Raw genomic sequence first — 17,547 nt, 5'->3', positions numbered from 1 at the left:
CTGCAACTAACACCAAGGGTGGTGGGAAAACATCGCCCAGCTGCTTGTGTGATGCTTGTGTGGCTCGTCAGTTGGTCACCGTTTGGTTTTTGTTTACCGACCGGTGTTGCAGCAATGATGCAGGCGCCCGGGCATCCAATTCCACCGACCGACGATGTGTACATAGGGTTTTCGATTCAATTAGCGATCCAGCGGCATGTTACGGCTCGAATCCGTTGGCAATCTCGGTTGGCCCAAATTCCCGACCCGAAGGGGGCAGGCAGGCACGCGTACCCTCGTCGGAGCATAAATCGCAACCGCATACCGCTAATAAAACCGATGCCCAGTCCGAATTTGATCCGAGCGGGTGCGAGAGAGTTCGAAATGCGAAATCTAACGCTTGGGCTGGTGAGCAAAAGCGCAAAAAAAAGCCAACAAAGAGCCAAAAGCTTAAGTAGAGAACACAGTTTTATGGTTGCGTTTTGTGCAACATTGTACCTTGGCGCTTCGAGGGCGTTTGTTTTACTGGAGATCAGTTGTTTTTTTTTGCTCTCTCTTCATTGGAACATCGTTTATCGTGCGGTGCAGCTACTGAGTGAGCAACTGTGCAAAATGTGCAATCATCTGTGGTTCCATTGTTGTTGGTACAGCTGTAGGACAAGCAGGTGACTTTGTGCTCAGCCAAAAGATTCTGTTTGCTCTGTTTAGCAATACGGGCCGATTATCTGCAAAAGATGGGTTTCCCATTAGAAACCATTAATTACGCGTATGAAACTGTGTCACTGTTAAGGTTTATTGTCTTTTGCACGAATTCTCACAATGTTTTCGAAGCGTTTAAATGCGTCCCATCTAGAAAAGAAGCTTCAAATGAACGCTTGGCGCGATATGAGTAGCTTCAGGAGCGACCAATCCGTTACCAGGAATCTCGGTCTATGGCTGCAGTCCTCTATCCACGGCTGCAGTGGATCTTCGGCAGGTTTGACTCCACTTGATACAGTCAACGAGCTTTCTATTCTTCTGTACGCCTCATCCCGAACGGGTCGCTGACGAGCACCTTCTTGGTGGGGTATGAGTCCGGCATCCTCATCACGTGCCCTAGCCAACGTATCCTTCCGGCTATGACTATCATCAGCACCGCCAAACAGCTCAGCTAGATCGTGGTTTATTCTCCTTTGCCACACACCCATAGTTGACGTTAAACATTCTTAATTTTGGTGTTGCCATACGGTGCATTCGGATGGGTCACCCGTGGTGAGGACTAACTATCCTACTACGTGGCATCAAACCAAAAATGAAGCAGAAATTTACTGGTAAAACTTTGGATCGTCAAACGGAATGCAAATAGCTCTGGTGTAACCACGAATTTACAGCTTTATTAATTTTGTTTAAAGTAATTGTAGCGATCTGCCCTTTTATCTAGATAAATTGGAATGATTAATCTTGACTGATGCCATGCAGTTGGATAGTCAGTCCTCACTTCGGGTGCTCAATCTGGTCTGGTGACAGAGACGATAGCAGTGCCGGTCTCTACACAGGAATACCGAGGATCAAATCCCATCAAATCCCGTTCTCCCGTAGTGAGGAATGACTATCCAACTTGTTTGTATCAAGAAGTCTCGTAAGTCTTTCGATGCCCCTAAAAAAATAAAAAGAACCCTTTTATCTTCTAAATAAATGCATCCTGAAAAGTCCTCTTATCTTTGGCCCTTTTAAACTTAGCAAGTTTACACATATTCGTCTACAAAGAGATACACTTATGTTAATGCTTTAAAGCTATCAGGATTCCACGGATCGATAAGCAAGAGGTCAAAAGTACAGCAACATACACTGGAGCTTATCTTGATTTTACACTCACCTTACCATAACCTAATCGATCGGCACGGCTATCTCAAATCTAATTTATCATCAGGTTCATCCTCTTAACCTTCAAACCGGCGGGGGGAAAAACTGTATGATGGGTTTTTTTTTTATTGATAAGTCGATGCTGTCATGCTGAATAGATATTAACAAGCGCTTTCGATCGAACACGGCCAGGGTGAGTCGTATGGTCCGGTGCGGTGTCCCGGTCATCACGCCTAGAATCCGGTCGTCCATGAACTGTGCGAGTCTCGGTGTCTCGGTGCATCGGTTTTCGGTATGTGTGTGTGCGTTTCTGTTCGGTCGACACATTTATCATGCTCGTGCCAAAGATGCGTGCACACAGCAGCACACGATACAGAGCAGCGCAAAGAGGTTGTACCTTTGCACCGGATGCCACCGGTCCGTCCCGTGAAGGTAAACCTGGTCCACCGGGCTTCCGACGATGATCCTCACCGATCGTCCGGGCTCGAGGAGGAGGTTTTGAAAGCTTGAGGGCCGGATTATCGGTGATTGGTTCAAGTGCGTTGCTTACAGGTCGTACTGGTCGTACGGGTCGCGAGACGCATCTTCTTTTTCCACCACCACCACCCCGGCGAGTGAAACTCGTTGTCATTGAAAACCCCTATCCACGCTGCTTACCGGTCCCCTCATCTTACGGGGACTTCCGGAACAAAGCGGGGTGATTTTTTTATAAAACAGAAATATCGTTTTTTAATACCAGGGAGTGTCGGACACGTAGCAAGATGAAGCATTGAGAAAAAAAAGACTCATGTCTCATGTGTGGAAAATTTAATGAAGATTAATGATGATACCGAGCAGAGAGTGTACCAATTGATGCGAGTAACATACTAAGGCATTTGGCTAGACCTGTTACGTGAGCACTCAATTAGGGAACTCCATGTGGGAGCCGTGGTTTCGTGACGCGGCTGGTGACGTGCTTTACTACATAATACTAAAGTCTGGGTGATGAATCTTTCATCGATGCTTGCCTAATAAGGTATCCGATCGAGGAAGTGATGCGCATGCTGATTAATCCGGCAAAATGGTGCAACGTTTTAGGGATCAAGTCGATGCATGTTTGACGCAAATCTTTAGCCGTAGTGAAACCATTGTGCTTTTGATACGATGACGTCTTGCGACAGGGAATGATTGATTTAGAGCCCAAGCGCTTCTGTTGCAGTGTTCAAAGTTTGTTCGCTTTTGTTCGTAAAACCGCAATTGACGATTCTATCTGTTAAGATATGTTGAGGTTACGCTTGACGCAATTTGAATTTTTTTTGGTAAAATAACCTCAAAAATATTTTTGTTTGGTGCTTTACTGCTATTCCTGCTCGAAGTTTATGTTTCAGCATAATAATTTATCTTAATCGTTGAATGATGAAGGTGCGCCCGTTATGGACTAAATACGGTCTAATTTGGGGAAGTTTTCGCAGGTCTGTGTCTGTGGATAGGTTTGATTAATGAACTACACTCGACACAAAACGCTTAACAGCCCGTCGTCTAGGAGGAACTGTTTCCTCAACCAGCCAGTCCACAAATTCCACAAGTTCAAGGCATTCGGAAATGATTAAGGCTTGTTTGTGACTAACACACTAGCCGGGAGTAAACAACTTCCGACTGAAACTACCGTTCGGTGACTCAAAGCACCTCGGACAGCACCACGGGTAGAATTTGGAACACCGAGCCATATAAGTAACGCTTTTAAGAGTGCTGCCTCGTGTATGTCCGATCCGACGTGATGACAGCACCGGCCCAGTAAAATATGTACCATCACGTTCACGCGACCCATCGGCATATTTGATCCTGGTTGGGGCTGGGCTCTCCCCAACTTCCATACGCCATGGTCAAGGGTAAATATTTTTCCAGTCACGCTTTTTTTCTCTATAACCTATCATAGCTTTATCACTTTTGCCTTTTAACTTGACGCGATTATCAGCGTTTGGTTTTATCAGTTTGAATCAGTTTTTTAGCAAATGACAGAACGTTCGGGATGGTCAACCCGATTGAAACAAGAAGCAAAATTCTTGTTTTTTTAATGATAAAGAAAAGAGAAGATTTAAGAACCTTCCCGGAGGACTATCGACTTAAAAAAAATGTAAACAAGCACATTTTCTTTCTCCCCCCTTTTGATCGGATACGAACGGTAGATAGAGTGGCCTTTAGAAGGTTATTTGTGCCGCTTTTGCTTTTGTTTTTCTCCTCTCCCGCTTTAAACCATCCATCGGGCGTGTTGTCCACTCTCCGACGTTTGGCTCTGTGCTAAAAAGGCACAAATAAACATATTTCTTTTTACGACTAAACCGGCGCCACGATCTTCGACAGCAAAACCGGCGTCGAATTTTAACTTTGTCTCGGAGAGTTGTTTGTTTTTTTATTTGGCATGCCAAAAGTCCCAATTCTCGCAGACGGCGGTGTGCAGATTTTTGCCCATCTGCCCATCTGTTGGCCATCAATCGATCGATGTCGATTAATTGACCGCTGGATAGAGTATCGCTTGGCCGTGGTACAGAGGGAGACTGTCCTGGAGCCGGAATCAGAATGTCCCAGGAATTGGATGGATCCCAGCGGGATGGTGTCTCAGCAGAGCACACAAAGACTTGTGTGCTCCGCACGCGACGAACCCCGTAGCACACGACAATAGCGACAGTAGCTGTTTTGCTAGATCCGCGTTCCTTCAACGAATGACGTTTGTTCTGGTTTGGTATTTTCACTATTTGCCAGAATCTGGTTTTGTCTGCAGCTGTCCATGCTGGTGGATAGGATTTGGAAGGCTCGTTTTCATAGGAAACGCATTCGTGGGCTCGATGACGATCCGCGTCGACGAAACGTGTGCCGCGAAGATGATCTTCACGATGATGATGATGATGATACCTGGCGACAGTGTAGACATTTGTGGCTTGCCGACTGGCTGGCGTCAGTTTTACTGATTTGCATAATTTTTATAACATTCAGCCGCGAGTGAGCGCGAAAAACAAAACACAGCTTTTTTGGATCTAACAGCGGATGATAAAACAGCGTAGTGTAGTGCTGGAAACGTAGGTAGGGGGAATTGGGGTCGTCGGGGGAATTGGGGATGGGAAAAACCGGACAGCAGAACGTCGTCGTCCGGTGGTGTTTTGCGCGCCGTTTCGAGAGGCTCCAGGATGGCGCCGTCCATGGTACCGCTATCGGCTGGCGACGCGTCACAGGCGATAAGAAATGATAATGATGTGCTATGTTGTGTTGCGTGCGTAGGTCCGCATGTGAGTGTGTGTTTGTTTTACAATTTCCCCACCGGTTCAAACATTCTGGGTGTTGGACAAGCTTTGGCATTTTTGAGCAACTTTTTTTGCCTCCTTCAATGCAGAAAGTTGCTGTTGTTTGGATAGTTTTAAAGCTCGCTAAATGTCAGAAAAGTGGTAAAAATGCATAAAAATTTGTTTACTTTTTATGTGTGTAAGATTGAAGAATTTGTTCTTAAATTTGAACGGCCGTATTGCTTATAAATATTTTACAAATGAAGCTCCTTTCACCTTAGTTGGAAGGCTTTTCCTCCTCCGAACCGTGGAAAGGGCTAAGAAAATATTTGTTTTACTATTGTTTTGTTCAATTTTAAGATTATTTTTACTTCTTGTTGCCTATCATACCTATAACAAAAGAAACAAGTATAAAATGCAACGTATTCAATGGGTTATTTTGAATAATTGTTTATTCTAAAGTTCATCTTCTACGCTCTAGCTTCTAGTTTATTTGTAGTTCATTTTGAATACAATCTATTAAGGTAAGCTATTAAGATAAGCTACGTATCGATTTTCCGATTAGTTTATAATTAATTTTTGCTAGATGTTATTCTTAACGTATTTGATGTATCATATATTCTTCTTTGCTGTGCTTATTACAACTGTTTAGTTTTGGTAATATTAGAATATTTTGATGCCTTGATTCCTTAAAAATTCTTTTAACAATGTTATGCCAAATGTTCGTTATTAAGGAGCATTTTTTACCATTTTATAAACTAAAATGAAGCAATTCTACACTACCAAAAAAAAAGGTTAACAGATCGTATCATAAATTCATTTGCTGTATATCACAAAAGGCATTGCTTTAAGCTTCAGAATCTCAGTTTGAGCTAAGTACAGAAATTAGTTCAGCTTATGTGCCATTCTCCCTCTCGATACGCGATTTGTACTCGTTTCGCGAAAGAAATGACATCATCACCAACCAATCAGTGCATCCAACGAAAGCAGCGGCAAATTCGGTAGACACAACAACCTATATGTACCGTGCCCCCGACAGCACTGGAATCTTCGGTCTCCGGGAAGATAAATTAAAGTCAAGCCTCCACAACTCCCTGTACTTGGGAACGATGAAACGCTTAACCCATCTTCATCTTGGATCATCTTCACAATCGCCCCTTTGGAAAGCTTCCGAAATGGAGAGCGAAGAAACCAACAAAAAAAGCCAACCTAGAATCACACATTTACTCTGTCTGTTTCACTTAATGACCGGTCACGTTTTGAGAAGCGAATTACTATAATGACCGTTTCGGAAATTGTATCGCAACCGAGAGTGTCCGAGTGAAGTGTTCTGGCTGGCCGTGTTGCTCGCACACTCTAAAAGTAAGCGCAAAACATCGGCCAAAGCACACAACCGAACGAGTGTGGCTAATCCCTCTTGAATCTCTGGTTCGGTGAAGCTAAAAGTTAAATTTCGAACGATGCGTGTGTGCCTCCCGTGGCCCTACACAGCACGGTAGAGAGGGGGCTCATGAACAGGAAAATGATAAACACCGGGTCGACCTTCGACTCACCCGAAGCGTTTAGGGTCACCTGTTCCCAGCCAGATCAGCCAGCCAGATTGGACACCCATCAGTGTGTGAAGAAGAAGAGTTTTTGTGGCACACCATGAAGATGAAATCGTTGCGGATCTAAAGTTCTAGTTCCGGGAGTAAGCTCAAGTGGGGTTCTCTTTCAGCACCATCATCTTCGAACGTTTTTTTTTTGTGGTTTAATTTTTATTTCGTGAGTGATTTTGTGCTTCATGTTTATTTAATTTGTTTCATTATTTCGCACCCACTCGACGATTGCTGGCAGATTAGCGCGAAGAAGCTTTGTTTTTGTTTATTCTAGAGCAATCGGTCTAGTGGTTCGAAGCTTCGAAGAAATCCCCGGCAGCCAAATAAGGCAAATTGGTTGGCAGGATGCGCAATCGGCCACAATTGAGTATCGTTCGCCCCATCAATAAGCAATCGATGTCGAGTCTGTTTTTGACACATTAGCTTAGGCACGAGCTGAAACGATGATGACCTTTTATGGTGCCGGGAAGACGGCCCACGTGGTTGATGGTTTCCTGCTGTGAGGTTGAACACTGCTTGTTCATAACATCAACCGAAGAACGTCATCGATGATCGGTTAATTTGTTGTTACGCATGAGATCGATACGCGCTAGCGAGGAACAAAAGAAGCAACGATCGTTTGAATGTTCCCATCGGTCGGAATATTGACGTGACGCAGCGTTACCTCTGCCTCTGACGCGCCGGGACGTTTGTTTGTTTTTGCGTCATAAAGCAACGGAATGGCGTCCAAAAAAGGATCATTTGTTGGAGAAACAAATGAGCGTACGGCATGAATCATCGGACACTGAAATAAATTGTGATGCGACTGTTGTGCCTTATATGACCGGATGGAGCTGTGGTGAGTGTTTTTGTTTACAACCATAAGACACAGTGGAATGCTTTCTTAATGGTTGGGTTTTTTTCGCCACGATAAGAGAAAGGATGTTCTGGGCCATTAAGAATGGGAATCAAATTAGAGCAGTTTTAATTTTGTTGAATGTTGGTATACATTAAGAATATTCTGTTAAACGATGATTAGGTGCTAGATTCACCGAGATTATAGATCGCTATGGAATGCTGCTAATAGAGTGAAACGTTCTAATCATCGATTATTCACTGTCACGCATGACACGACTTTTCTTTTAATTTTAGAATCACATTTCCCACCTAATTTTCCTCGCCCAAAAGCGAAAAATGATCTAACAGAACATGAACGCATGTTTGCTACGTGGCACGGGTCTAAATCAGCAGACACCAACCGAAAACATCCCAACACGGACAACTGTTTAGCGTGTTCAGCGTACCGTGATAAGAACATTATTTTTAGCAACATATATTTTTTTTGCTTCAAACTCCCTATCAACGTCCAACACGGTATACAAAGAGAAACACACGGGCGACGTGGTGAAGGAGTAATAAAAAGCAGGGAGTTTAGTTTTGTATTGAAGAAAAACAAACCATAGTGGACCATATCAGCTGCTGCATTTTTGTGCAGCGGGACAGAAAAAACAAAAACGTTGGAGCATTACATCGGATTGTTGCTTTTTTTGTGGACATGAATGGACATGGACTCAATGAGTGCTCAATTGAGTAGTGTGATGCATGTTTTTGGGCGTCCTCAATGTTCGCGACTAGTTGAGGTTCGATGGACGTATGTGGACGTTTGCATTACGTGTTAATGTACCATGCAACGGGGGGTTTTGGTGCTCGTGCTTCAAATCAAATCATAGTTGCTTGGGGGCAGGTAACTGACCAAATATCGTTTAGTTTTCGTTTAGTGTTGCGCCATGGTGGGTGTCGATTGTAGCAACTTGTAGCTCCATTTTTGATTAATCGACAACGAAGCTTAAGCTCGAGTCTGGGTACGAGGTTTTGGCGTTTTGATGCTAAAGGTGTTGAAATCAGACTATTATCGGGGCAATTGAACAATTGCACCAGGGGGAGTGCACGTGACTGGAATGATTGATCGAGAAGGTGATTTGATGCAATCCAGCTTATTTTGGTAGACGACTGCTTAAACTTACTGTGATGTTAAATAGAAGATTGATTACTTATTTCTTAATTTACATGAATAATGAAAAATAATTAATAATAAATAAATAAAATTAAAATAAATAAAAACAAAAAAGTTAAATATCACTCAAACTATTTGAAACTGCGACAACAAGCATCAAAACAATGTGTAAAATAATAAATTTAATTCTATTTTTGGTGCTTCGTAGCTGCTAATTTATGCAAAATGTTTCGTTAAAAATAATCGTACTATCTGGCCATTTTTCTTATTTTCTCTTTCTCTGTTTTTGGGATCGTTTCATACAGCTCCATAGCAGCCATGACTGGCAGCATGCAATGCATGCGTGGGTAGTCCAATTAACATTCCTAGCCTCGGGGGAAGAAGCACCTCAAGAACGGTTGGCAAACCGCTGGCCATAAATCTCGATGGCAGATCATTCTAGGTGTGCGAATCTCTGCGCCAGACCAATCAAAGTCATAAAGTTTGCTGCCGTGCTGAGCGATTGTAAAGTTGTTTTTCTTCTAAATTCTAATTGCCGTACGGGAGCATAAAATAAGCGAACTAAAAAAAGTCGAGATGAGTGAAATCAAACAACAAAGTGCGGGATGTCACTAGTGCGATTAAATTAATTTTGCTGATTAAAAAAAAAAACAACTCTAACTGAAACTTCTTAATTATTCTCACACTTTATCTGTGGACGAGAATTCTTCCGCCCATCCTAATGCTGAGCTCACTGGTTTTATTTTTACTGACCTTTAACCCCTTATAACATTCCACTCAGCTCGTCGGTTCAAGTGCAAATGTCTTTTATTACATCCGCGATTCCTCGGCCAAGTGTGTGCGTTTGAAATTCAATGAAACCACACACTTAAATTCGAAAACAAACACCGCACATAAAATGATTTTACAATGAGCAATGATTTATTCGGGTACCTTACCCGATGGCCATTTGAGGGTGGTCTGCGTACGGTTGAGTTGCGGGCGCGAGCTGCCAAATGGAATGCTGTTTGAGGTGGGCCTTTTTCGATACGGAATGTGCTGTCGGAATACGTGCAAAGTGGCGCGTACATCGAGAGCACTCAACATTAAATGAAGATCGCTTGAGATCGCTGTGGGAGGGCAAACCGGTGCGGTGGATTTGAGCGTTTGATATCATCGGGCTCATAATTGAGTCATTTCTGGTTGACAAAAGGCAAGTACGTTTAAATTCCTTTGTACAAGATTTGGACGAAAAAAAAAATGCAAAAAATACAACCGTTGGGGAAAAACGAGGTTGATGAAAAAGAAATACATCGAAAACAAAATAAACATATTCCTGATGCGATCTTGTTTGGTTCGGACAAAACAAGTTATCCGTTTTTGGAGAATGTAAACAAATCCCACGCGTGTTTGTTTCGCTGCAGTGAAGTAAAGCGGGGAAAAAAAGGTTTCATACCAAACGAACATACATTATGGGATTTGGCAACATATTTTTGTGTGTGATATTTACTTACACAAAACATATTATTTTAAACTAACTTAAGCTTCGCTTAAACATCATTAGCTAAATGTTCTTTTCTTTGCATCGTTAGGAGCAATAAGAAAAACAAAATGTTTACCATTTTAAAAATAGCTTCCACAAAAACAGCCATCATCTTCATCAACCGGTGTTCCACTTTCCTACCAGCATCACGCTACACGCTACCGAATTCCGGAGTTACGGTTGGAATGGTTTCGTAAAATTAGCAAGAAAACGTCAACAGACAAATATCACGAGCGCTGAAGGATCCGCATTTGAGAGAATCCGCCAAATCGAAGCTTTGAATAATTTTGTTTTGCAAAGAGGTGAAGAACCGACGGGAAGAGGAGGAGGGGAAGAGCAACCGGTGAGGGAAAGAATTTGGCGAGAAGAAATTCAAGATAGCCCATGCAAAATAAGGCAAATAATGCTACGAATACAAAAATAACGCACGTTGCCTTTCGTACGACAAAGGTTAATAAAAAGAAATAAAGAGAGAGAGGGAGAGAAAAACGTAGCAGCCCACAAAAAAGCAAAAAAGCTCAACATAAAGATAAAAATATAAATGAAACGCTTGAGCAAAAGATGAAAAACACGATCGCCCAAACAACAACAGCAACAAAAAAGCTCCTTAGAAGACAGATGATAAACAAACGGAAGAGAAATAAATGATAAACAAGTGAGAAAAGCGTGCATGCAGCAAGGGGTGGTGAGGGTGCAACGAGTTGGTCGAATGTGAGCGAAGGGTTGTTAGAAAAGAAGACGATCATGATCAGTGAGCGAGCTTGCGGGTCGCGCGCGTTGTTTACCAAAGAGCAACCAACAGCGAGATCCGCGACAGAGTGAGACGATTGTAAAACGCACGAAAAGGATGGAACAGAAACAGGGTGGAAAAAAGGAGGGGAGGGGGAGGTCTTGTTGGGAGGGAATAGGGAGGAATTGGGGTGAGTGTTGGGGTGAATCTGAGAGACACGCACGAAAGCTTTGCGATTCGGCTGGCGTCGGTCAGTCGGCATATGACGTCATGATATACGAAGCGACTGGCAGTATATAAAGTGAAGGCCGCCCGACAGAGCGCGTTTAATTCGACCTGAAACCCTTAACGGTGAGGACCGTATCGTGCAAATTCATACAGCATCCAGTGTCGGTTGAGAGGCAAAGAAAAAGAGAAGCAAAAAGCAAATCAAGATCACTGAAGGAAATATAAGAAGAAAAGTAACATTTTTGGTAAAGAATTACAAAACCGAAAAACAAAACTATACAAGAAGAGTAACGCAACAAAGTGAAAATAAAAGTAAACCATTTGCTCAAAGCAAAGAAGTGCAATCGGAAGTGAAACAGTACACCAAGTGAAGAGTATCGAATAGAGTGAGTGTAAAGCGAGAACAAGCTGCTAGTACGAGCCGGAAGGAAAGCATTGGTGAATAAAGTAAAGCAAATAGCAGAAGCATAGAAATACAATACGAAACAATTAGATATCGGGGAAGTGTGTGCGTGTGTGTGGTTGAGTGTGTTTGTGTAGTAAGTACACGGAAATTAAACGTGAGAAATTGTGGTTAACGTGAGGCCGGAAGCACAGCCCCGATCAAATCACACCGAGTGAGCTCGATGTTCCGCGTGGAAATATAACAGAAAACTTAAATGTGCTCGTAAGTGACGAACCTCCCACAGTACCGAGTGTGAGGACTTCAGTAGGGTTGTGGATTGAGTTCTGGTGAAGAAGGAGAGTGTGGTGAAGCAAAAGCGTAAAAAGACGTACGAAGTTAGTAGAAATGGCACACGGAAGGAAGTTAAGCATCAGTGCGGCGGTAATGGTGGTCTCGAGTCTGGTGACGGTTTGTTCCGGTTCGGCCATACCGATGTGGGAGTTTTTGAGCCGTGGCGAAAAGGTAAGTGTCTGGATGTAGGATTAGCCGTGTATTAGGCAACTAACACAGATTATAGAAAATTGAATAAGTGTAAAATAGCGCGGTGAAAGTGAACTCTTTCCTTGACATTAGGATGAACTCAGAGGTTGTGTTAGATGATCTCGAATCATTATCAAGGAACATAAAGGGAGCATCAGAAACTCCATTAGCATACCAGTATGCAGTCGAAGGTCTTCGAAATCGACCTCAAATTTTGGATTAACATGTTTCTGTTTTGTGACACTCCCAACCAGAAACCTTGCACTTTGTGTTATCTCCATTGCTCTAATATGGCAAGAAATCGTTAATCGATAAAGGTCGGACTCTACGGATCATCTTCCCTCGCGACGGCACGACGGCGTGCGATGCGTGGGGTGAAAACTTGTCCGACGAGTTCGCCCGCTGGCACGTTGGCCACCGGGCAACCCTAGGTCAGGGTGTGAACGAAACCGGATTCTCCCTCTGGTCTTTTTCGTGGCTGTGGCGATCGGTTTGGATGTGTGCCAGTGTCAAGGAAAGTCAAGGCCATGATTGGCGTAGGGAAATAGGTTCCCTTTTTTTCTAACGAATTCCGGAACAGCGTCACAGGCCCTTGGCGTGAGGTTTTCTAAAGTGTTGCGATCGCATCCATTTTGTGTGTGTGATGCGTTTGCGATCTTATAGTAGCATTTGCAACTCGATGTGCAACCAATTACAGGGCAATGCTAAGGCCGCACGTTTGCCTTCGAGAAGCTGGGAATATTCTCTCGCTCTTTTTGTTTCACAATTCTCGGTGGGAGATATCTAGTGCTAACACCGATGGAGGTCGTCCAGAAATCGCTTAGAATTGCATCACTAGCAGGTCAGCGTAGCTAAAGGTTTTCAAGCAATTTTTAAGTTATTTTACTGTCGGATTGCAGTATTTAAAAAATCCCAAGGGTTCAACCACCTTCACACTGTGTGCTTTCTTTTGTGGATGCTTTCGAACGATGCAGAGCGACCCTGTAGCGTGCCTTCAGCACTTCATTAGCGTGCCTCACCCGTCTGTCTGTAGTCAGCCCAATTCGTGGCGTAAAGTATGCCATTTCAAGCATCGTACCACCGTCACGCACCAAACAACCCTCCCCGTTTTTTAAATTTTTTTTCCCTGCACTCTTTTGATTGTTGTGCGCCCCGACAGAAGCTATTTACTAACCCACAAGGGCCGCATACCAGCAACATCAACAACATTCCACCTCGTGCCGTGATTACCGAGGTGCTGTGCTTTCACTTTTCGGTCTGTTATTTTCATGTGGTTTTTCTTTTTCTCTGCTTTTGTTTTGCATGGTGTCCAACGCTAGATGTCACATCTGTACACAATGTTCGCCAAGCAGGTGTCGAGCTACTGCAAAAACTCGCAAGACATGCCGACCAACATGTGCAAGCGGAATCTGCTGATGTACGGTATCAACAAGCTGCAGGACATGAACGAATCGCATCTGGACTCGATGGACCCGTACCAGCGTGGCGCTACTGATATAAGTAAGTGTTTTAAGCGTAAGATAGTAGCAATCCTGAAACGTGATCGTGAACTTCAACAAAAAACTGGCTTGCGCTTTGGGTGACTTCCGACCGATGCCGGAGGAAATAAAAATTAATTTCTTGCCTTTATTGTGACTTTGAGTCACACTGATCGGCACCGTCCGCTTGAGGCACGTACATGAGCGGTTTATCTTGTTCGCTATCGGTCCAACGGATCTGTAATCTGTAAGCTTAATATGTCCATTAGAACAAATAGCTGATATTATTTACGAAGTCGTGACTAAGTTTTGTCCCGCAGTGCCGGGTGATGGTTGCGTACCTTTAAGGTGCTTGCTCTTAATGCTTTGATCATGGCCTACGAATCTAGCCTTGATCATGGGCATTGGATCTTGCGTGGTTCTGAAAACGACAATGTATGAAGCTCACCTCAAACAAGTGCCACTTGATTGTGCGGAGCCATCCCTCAGTGGACGGAAGTGCGCACTGTGGAGATCGAGCCGGTGTTGAAGTTGGAGATTCGTGCCGTTTGATTGACAGACGGGGTAACCTTCCGAAACCTCGGACGCTTCGATAACCGTACGGAACCGTGCCGGATACCTTAGCGAGGAGGAGCAGGAAGCAAATAATATATCCATAAAGGTGACGCAACCGCGCGCGATCCGGGATGATGATGGTCGTGCTGATCGTCGGTGTAGGAGTATCACGTGAACGGTGATCGAGAAGATGCTGATTTATGATCGAATCCGCAAGTTCATTGTAAAGTCCACGGTCTGTTTCTTGCCGGCAGTCAAGGCGATACGATTACCTTTTAGTGTCTAGAATGTCGTGCCCGTATGTTTGCAAATCTAATCTGATCCGTTCTTTCTTTTCTCTCTCTCTCCTCCCACTTGTTCTTTAGTCTGGGACGCCATGATGGATGGACACACGAAGAATGGCAAAAAGAAAACCCAAACCACAGCAGCGCCTGCCTACATCATGAGCGAACAGTTCGAGCACAATCCACTCTTCGACGATCCGGCACCATCGGATGACGTTCGCAAGAGTGGCGGTAGCATCAGCAAGTACGGTATGGATTATGACTATGGCAATGGGCCTACTGGACAGGAGATGCATTACTCCGAACCGCAGAACCATCTGCCCCAGGAAGCGTCTACCAACGTTGACTACAGCTATCAGTACGAACCGGCCGCTTCGGCACACTTCAACAATCTTGCTCCGTACGAGCAGACGAGCAACTATCTAACCGGTCCAATGGTGGTGCGTCTGCGTCCTGATGGTAGCCCGGTAGAGGACGACAAGGTGCAATCGACACCGGCCGTTCCCAAGGACGATGACATCAAGGAGATGACGCTCGGCAAGGAGAAGATGCCCAGCTTCCAGCAGATCTACGACAGTCTGAAGCAGAACGAGGAACATCATCTTCCGTCGACGGTAGCACCGATCACGACGACGACGACGACGACGGTTGCTCCGCCAGCGTTGCCAGTCGTTGCGCCCACACAGCAAGTGTTTGCCTACGTTCAGCGTCTGCCCAACTACCTCCGATCGTACCGTACCGCTTACCGGGTGTACAACGCGCACTAAGCCGCATCTTCGCCGCCCGTGGTGGTGATCGAAAGCTGAATGTGATTTTAATTAATTAACTCAACCTAAAACCGACGACGACGACGGAGACGATTTTCAGAACAGAAACGGACATGGACCGAGCACGCACACAAAACTATGCAGAACCGCTGGATACAGGCTAACCGGTTCGTGTATTTAAGTTCTTCACAGCACAGCACAAACAGATACACCAACAAAAAACAACAAAAATGCACAAAAAAACACACAAAAAAACAGACAAAAACTAGGAATCTTCAAACGAGAATGGCTCTCTAAGCATCCCACCCGGTGCCGTGTGGGATGTTTTGTTGCAGCAGACAAAGGTATAAGGCGATCAGCAATAACAGTCAGCATGACAGGTTGACTTTAGACATTCTAAGTAAAAACTGGACGGTGGACTCGCTCGGTGGTGGACATCCTTTCACGGCCACGAACACCCCAAATCAAAACCGGAAATAGGGGCAGACTGCGATCACAAACACAACAAGGTTGTGATTGTTTGATTGAGAGTTATATGGTCCAGTACTTCGGTGGCTCGTGCCGTTGCAGGAGGAATCGATAGAATTCTCACCCCCAGAAGAGAGTCTCTACGAAGCACAGTTGGTTCTGGACATTCATTTTTGTGCGCTTTTTTTCTACTATATTTATAACCCATCGGTTCATTCATGCGCACAGTTTCATTCGCTTCGTGTTAGTTTAGTTTCTCGGATGAACTTTCTTTCACTGATCGGGTTACTTAGGAGAAGCAGAATGCTTGCCTAACACTACATTACAAACAAACAAAAAACTTACGAATTTGTGCTGTGACGACGGGGTCAGAGAAACAAAAGAATACGACAGAGAAAAGGAAGAGAGTAAGAGAGCATTATAGAGGGAGAAGTGTGTGGTACGTAAATGCTATAAACTAGCTCGGTTACTATGGATTAATTTTATTATTATTTTAATTGGATATTTTAAGGATAAGTGTCAGGATGGATGAGATGAGGAGAGACAGAGAAAGGGAGAGAGATAGGGGGAGATTACATTAAATTATTTCTCAACATATTTATGTGTGTATTGCGCATATTAAGCGTTATCGACGGAATAGAGCTATCCAGTTGAGAGCGAGTGAGTGAGCGAAATTTACTAATGGCAGAGGCCATGATGAAGATGTGCATGCTGATATGGGGCAGAGTAAATTGCAATACTAAAAAGAAGATAAGGGGAAAGAAGAAGAAATTTATACTTTTTCAAAAACGTTAGCATGATGCAAAATACACACAAAGCAAATTTTAAACGATTTTGGATGAAATTGAAACATACAATTTGCATCTCTCCTGCCTAGGAGAGCACGACACAAGTTGGGTGCGTCCGTTTCATCTCAAAATTGAACGGTATTCCAAATAATTTGGAAAAGTTTTCTATTAAAAAAATATAATTATAGTTTATTGGATATAAATTAGGATACGGCCATTGTGTTTCTGGAAAGCAAAACGGAAAAAGGGTGTAAAGATACGGCAGATGATAGGGGAAGCGTGAAATGGTAACACATTTTCTCAATTGTTTTAAAAAACCAGAGGTACGGTACGTGTCGCGCCAGCGTACCGTGTTAGTAGTAAGCTTCTTGTGAGCTATAGCGATAGCCAGTAATAACTGTCCAGCGATGATTGAATCAAATAATTGTGATGTATTATGGTTAGGGTGGCTTGTGCCGGGAAGCGTGTACGTTGGTTGTGAAGTGTGAACATTCCAACGTACGGCCTGCGCGCCTGGAAACAGCACAGATAGGAGTGAAGCATTATGTAAAGCAAACGACAAACATGCTTCAGATGGTGTACATCTGTTTGAAGATACGGTGTGATTAATTTTTGTTGACGAATGTCGAACTCCAAAGGAAATACCACGCATAAGGTGTGTTTTGAGATGTATTTCAAAATGCCAAGTGAAATAAAATGAATCAAAACGATAAACCGCGTGTTGCTAGTAGTGTGTGGAAGGTGAGGAAAGAAAAGATGGGTTTTTTTACTTTCGTGATTTAGAAATCGATGGAGCAGGTCGGTAAAACAAACATTGACCACTCTACCTTGAACTAAATTTGCGACCTATTTAAAGTTTGCAGCTCGTAATGTGTCAACAAATATTGGATCAAATCGATCAATTTGGAAAGAAAGTTATCAAGGTGTGAATCGTAAGTGGTTCGATGCGCGTACGCATGCTAATCGGCATGAGTTTGTGTTTTGCATCTGATTTCTTGGTTTTATTTTCGTTTGATTCATTTGATTCCGTTTGATGAATCATTTGGTGAATGGTAAACGCGACAGCTACCGTTCAATCTATTTGGATTTTATTCAGTACATTTTCTAACATTCATTAACATCAGCTCATAATATGG

At 43.6% G+C, this 17,547-nt stretch overlaps 2 protein-coding genes across 2 annotated transcripts in view; one reads left to right on the top strand and one right to left on the bottom strand.

The window, feature by feature from the left end:
• Positions 1-17,547, bottom strand: part of LOC126561999 (protein alan shepard) — a 416,355-nt gene that overhangs the window by 339,857 nt on the left and 58,951 nt on the right. The window lies entirely within an intron of this gene.
• Positions 11,931-15,234, top strand: LOC126562594 (rhythmically expressed gene 5 protein). Its single transcript, XM_050219143.1, has 3 exons — positions 11,931-12,053; positions 13,391-13,571; positions 14,470-15,234. The coding sequence occupies exons 1-3, from the start codon at positions 11,937-11,939 to the stop codon at positions 15,153-15,155; spliced, it is 984 nt and encodes a 327-aa protein (XP_050075100.1). The 5' UTR covers positions 11,931-11,936; the 3' UTR covers positions 15,156-15,234.

This window comes from Anopheles maculipalpis, chromosome 3RL, assembly GCF_943734695.1.
Source record: "Anopheles maculipalpis chromosome 3RL, idAnoMacuDA_375_x, whole genome shotgun sequence".
Lineage (NCBI taxonomy): Eukaryota > Metazoa > Arthropoda > Insecta > Diptera > Culicidae > Anopheles > Anopheles maculipalpis.
Note: the sequence above shows the minus strand (reverse complement) of the source record. Positions and strands in the feature narration are given on the sequence as shown.